The 5217-nt window shown below is 42.0% G+C and overlaps 1 protein-coding gene across 1 annotated transcript; it reads left to right on the top strand.

Annotated features, from left to right (window-relative positions):
- The first annotated feature begins 2465 nt into the window (after positions 1 to 2465).
- Positions 2466 to 3375, top strand: LOC107494821 (uncharacterized). The gene is made up of 2 exons (XM_016115857.1): positions 2466 to 2501; positions 2587 to 3375. Exons 1-2 carry the CDS (start codon positions 2466 to 2468, stop codon positions 3373 to 3375), a joined length of 825 nt encoding a protein of 274 aa, XP_015971343.1.
- The last annotated feature ends 1842 nt before the right edge of the window (positions 3376 to 5217 follow it).

Below are 5217 nucleotides of genomic sequence, written 5' to 3'. Positions count from 1 at the left end.
ATTAAAATTTATTCATTATATAATTATTTTTTTTAAATAGTTACTTTTGTTTTTTTTATCATTATATAAAGATAAATTATTATGAAAAGATAAGAATACAATAAAAATTTTATGATATAATATAAAGATAGAAGATTATGTTCAAATTGTGTAAAATAACCATTTAAACTAACGTGACATTATAGTAAAAAATTAAAAAATTAACAGTACATCCAGAGATTACTTTTAATTCTGTTTTAATATATTACTAATAGATATTAGGGGTAAGTACGATTTTGGTCCCTTAAGTTTAGTGTCAGAATTGAATTCGTCCCTCTTGTTATTTTGCCATTAAAGTCGTCCTTAATGTTGCATTTGTATTTAAGTTCGTCCTTTGTAATTAAATTTTCTTTTTAATGACAATTCTACCCTTTTCATTTCGCGGGAAACGCTTGGTTTCTTTTCTTGGATGAGAAACCCTTAACGTTTCTTATTCACAACGCTTGGTTTGTTATTCACAAGGCTTCGTAAAGGAAATCCAATACATTGTGCCCTAACCCAGAATCGGAGAAGACCGTAGATTTTGATGGACTAAAACTGAAGAGAGGAGGCGAGATCGAGGAACTGGAAGAAAGGGACGTGAGGAGTCGCTGGAGCATTACCGATAGGGTTTGAGTAGGTATGTTTTTGTTCCTTCTTTTCAGTTTGGTAGCTCTCGCTGCAATGGGTATTCTCAGGTTAGATAACTTAGGGTTTGGGGGTGTGTTTATCGTTGGAATGAGGCCATGTGTGTGGAGAGTAGGGATTAGGTAGGTCCGTCTATTTCATATTCTATATTAATGTGTATGTGTTGTTGTACTCTGTTTCAAGGTGTGGTAGAAGAGGATGTGTTATTTTAAAGTGAAGGTTTACCATGGAGGATGATTTACGTATAAGAACGGTCCATTAGAGTATGTGGGAGAAGAAACAACGGTGATAGAAGAGATTGACGGTGATCGGTGGTCTGTATTTGAAGCGTATGCTGAGCCAAAGCAACTTGGTTATGTCGAGGAGAATATCCCATCATTATGGTTCAAAGATCCAGTTGCTGAAGACATGGAGAAAAATCTGAAATTGTTTAAAGCTGATGCGGATTCCATTGAGATGTGTCGAATAGCAGAGTTGAGAGACCATGTAGATTTATATGTTGTCCATAAGGTTCAGGACGAAGAGATGTTTCCTAATGTTGGCTACATTGATATTGGGGATAAAGATGGGATGTGTGACATTAGTGAGGGGCAGGAGCTGGTTCCGTATGGGGGAGTAGATGAGGGGGAAAAGCAATCTGAACCATTTGCTGCTAACTCTGGGGCAGAGGACGACAATGAAGTTGGGTATGATAAATCTAGTGACAGTGACAGTCTCGATTCAGAGTACAATCCATCTGGGGAAGAGGACGATAGTGAAGATGATGTGCACTTTACTGATAGTGATGATGATGTTGATCCTGAGGTAAGTGGATTTTAAGATGTGAATGTGATGAGTAAAAAACCTAGGGTTGTGAATAAGAATGCTTGTGCAAATGAGCAGTTTGAGAATGTTGAGGGAGGAGACAGTGATGACTTAGATTTCGATCACCAGGTTGGGTTTGATTCAGAGCATGAGGGCTTCACATTTCCAGTTCACAAGCTTCAGAAAGATATGAGTCAATACAAATGGGAAGTTGGCACTTTGTATGCATCTCGGGAGGAGTTCAAGGACACTGTAACTGCTTATGCTGTGCATACGGCAAGGTCAATCAGGTTTAGAAAGTGTGACTTGCAGAGGGTTAGGGCTGTTTGTTCGGGTGATTGTCTTTTCTGGGTGTATGCTGCAAAGGTCAGGGGTGAGGAAACTTGGCAGCTACGCAGCATGAACTTGACACACACATGCACACAAGCACACAGGGTGGGGATCTTACATTCAAAATGGCTCGGCAAGGCGTTTAAGAAGAAGGTTGAGTCAAATCCGAAGGTGAAAATAAAGGAGTTGGTTTCGAAGGCACAGAAGAAATGGAACTTGACTGTCACTAAGTCACTGGCCACTAAGACCAAGCAGATTGCACTTGATCAAATTCAGGGAACCTTCCGAGAGCAGTATAAAAGAATTTACGATTATGGACAGGAGCTGATGAGGGCAAATCCAGGATCCTCCGCTCGCATACAAGTGCAGAGGTCCCCAGATCTTGACAGTGAAGCACCAGCATCATCAAAGACCAGTTACTGCATCTTTCAGAGGATCTATGTGTGCTTGGAAGCATGCAAGCAGAGCTTCCAGCATTGCAGGGATTTCATTGACCTAGATGGCTGCTTTTTGAAGACACCCCAGGGAGGACAGCTGCTAACTGCAATTGGGTGGGATCCCAATGACCAATGCTGCCGATTGCGTATGCGGTTGTGGAAGCCGAGACGAAGGACTCATGGAGTTGGTTTCTAAGTCAGCTTGCATCTGATGTTGGGCTGGATAAGATGGGAAGATCTACCTTCATGTCTGACCAACAAAAAGTAAGCAAAGTACACTAAATTTATAGAGTGAATCACTTCCATTCAATTCTCCCTAATTACAATTGCCTTGATTTCATGCGTGCAGGGTCTGTTGCCAGCATATGAGGAGGTTATACCTGATGTGGATAATCGGTTCTGTGTGAGACACTTGTACAGCAACTTCAGAAAGAGGTTTCCAGGATTACAATTGAAGAAACTGATGTGGAAGTGTGCTAAGGCAACTCACTGGAGGGATTGGGAGAGGCACATGGCCGAGGTGAAAGCTATGAATCAAGAGGCCTATAGGTATCTAATTGCTATCCCTCCTAGGTATTGGTCTAGATCTAGGTTCACTTATAACTCTAAGGTAGATACATTGGTTAATAACATGTCCGAGAGCTTTAATTCTGCCATTGTTGATGTTAGAGAGAAGCCTATAGTCACCATGTTAGAGGAAATAAGGGTAAAACTAATGACTAGGTGGGCAGAAAATAGAGAACTTGCACAAAATTATTTAGGGACAATCTTACCTAGGATTAGATTCAGGTTGGAGAAGAGATCTAGGTCAGCTAGGGATTGGAGACCATACTGGTCTGCAGCTTTGAAGTATGAAGTGGTGAACGGATTAGAGAAGTTTGCGGTGGACTTAGGATCCCATGAATGTTCATGTAGAATTTGGCAGATGAGTGGCATACCCTGTGTCCATGCTATCAGTTGCATCAAGTTCAAGGGACTAGACATAGAACCTTTTGTGGCTGGGTGTTATAAGAGAGAAGCTTACATGAGGTGCTATGACTCAATCATACATCCCTTGAATGGAGTAGATCTTTGGGAGAGGACTGCACACCCTGATGTTATGCCTCCCCCTATCGAAGGCCTAGTCACAGGCCAGTGAAAAAGAGGATAGCAGCTCCTGGAGATGAAGAGCAGAGCAGCCGCACTCAACTATCAAGGAAGGGAGAGACACAAAGGTGCTCTCTGTGTGGATCTGTTGGGCACAAAAGAAGCAGATGCCCTAAACCTATTGAGGAGTTGGTATGATTTTTAATTTGTCTTTCTTCTATTAATTGTAGTCTCAACTATTGTTGCTATCCCATTATTAAATTGTATTTGTTTGTGTGGCCCAGCAGTCAAAGAACAAAGGAAAACAGTAGAAGGGAAGCACCAAGACAAACCACCTACCTGCCAAGGGAGGAAGGAAGACTGCCTCTTCCCAGCCCAAAAGGAAAGCTGTTTCAGCAACTCAGCCACCCTCTGCAGCCCAATCCAACAATGCAGCTTAGCCCAAAAGGCCTAGAGGCAGGCCCAAGGGAACTACTATGCCCAATTCCTCAACCCAACCTGCTCCACAGCCCAACAAGGTTGCCAGTCCAACAAGTTCAGCACCTCCTTCATCCTCATCACAGCCAGCCACCACAACTATTCCTTCATCTCAGCCTACCCTTACCACATCTTCAAGCCAACCTGTTGGTCACTTCTCTGCCAGGCTCTCTGGAGCACTTCACATCTCTCCAAAGAAACTGAAGTTAATGGCAAAGTTGCCTCCAAGAAAATGGGAAATGCTTTAAGAAAAGGAAAATGGGATATGCTTTATTTTGGGTTATGTTGTCTTTTGTGTCTTCTGTTGGGTATTTTGTGCATGTTGTCTTATTTTGGGTTATGTTTTTGTGAACTTTGCTGGGAAAGTGCAGTGTGACTTGTTAGCTACTTCTTGTTATGTTATGTTTCTGTCAACTTTGCCTATGAGCATCTATGTGTTGTACTTGGTTGCTGGATTGGACCAGCCAACCCTTTTGGGATTACCTATGTGCCTGAAACACTTTTTATTATCTATGTTATTATGACATTTACCATATTCACATGAGATTGTTTTTGATTCAAGTTTGTTATATTGTTAGGAAATTAGTCAGTAATGAAAAACAGGTATTTACCAAGCAGAAATCAAATTCACATAATTGTCATTTATACATGTTGAGAAACAATTCAACATAACACATTCATACCAGGTACATCATTGTCACCTAATAACTTACCACCAAAACACTTCTCACCAAAACACAGTCAACAAAACCAACCTTAAAAGAATTTACCAACAACAACAACAGCATCATACCCAAACACCCTTTTCATACCAGGTTCAATGGAATTACACACTTAGGCCTAGACAGAAAAATTCTGCAGCAACAGAAACAGGAACCCAGCCCACCCAACAAACCCTAACAGAGCAACGACCATTAACTTCCACTCTGCCGCTCTCGTCCTTGATTTCAGGGAGGCAACCTTCTTCTTCATCCTTGCAATTTCTGGGTTTCCCACCTCTGTCTCCGGCTCTGCCCAACGAAAGAAGTTGGAGCCTTCATGCACCTACACAAAATCACCGTCTTCAATCTCCACTCCTCAACCCAAATTACTCAACTCAGAAGAAAAGAAAGAAAAACAAACTCCATAATAAATACAGCCCCAAAATATGCGCCCGTAGTTCTCCTTGGTCCCCGAAGTACGTAGCACCGGCCTCTCACCATGGGAACAGAGCAGCAACGCACCATCCGAGGGAGATTTGCTCCGAGACGACATCGAGCTTTCGGCAGCCATGGCGTTCTCCCTCCTCGACGTCGACGACGGTGGTGTCGGCAGCAGTTCCAGAATCAACCAACTTGCCCTTCTTTTTGGGGTTAACATATGCCTATTGCCTTTATTTTTATATAACCATTTTTCTAACTACCCTAACGATGCAAAG

Source organism: Arachis duranensis, chromosome 6, assembly GCF_000817695.3.
Source record: "Arachis duranensis cultivar V14167 chromosome 6, aradu.V14167.gnm2.J7QH, whole genome shotgun sequence".
In the NCBI taxonomy this organism is placed as follows: domain Eukaryota; kingdom Viridiplantae; phylum Streptophyta; class Magnoliopsida; order Fabales; family Fabaceae; genus Arachis; species Arachis duranensis.
This window is presented reverse-complemented; position numbering and strand designations above follow the sequence as displayed.

Coding starts and splice junctions, on each gene's coding strand:
- LOC107494821 (XM_016115857.1), top strand. CDS start 2,466: ATGGGAAGATCTACCTTCATGTCTGACCAACAAAAA. Junction 2,502..2,586: donor TCATGTCTGACCAACAAAAA/GTAAGCAAAGTA, acceptor TCATGCGTGCAG/GGTCTGTTGCCAGCATATGA.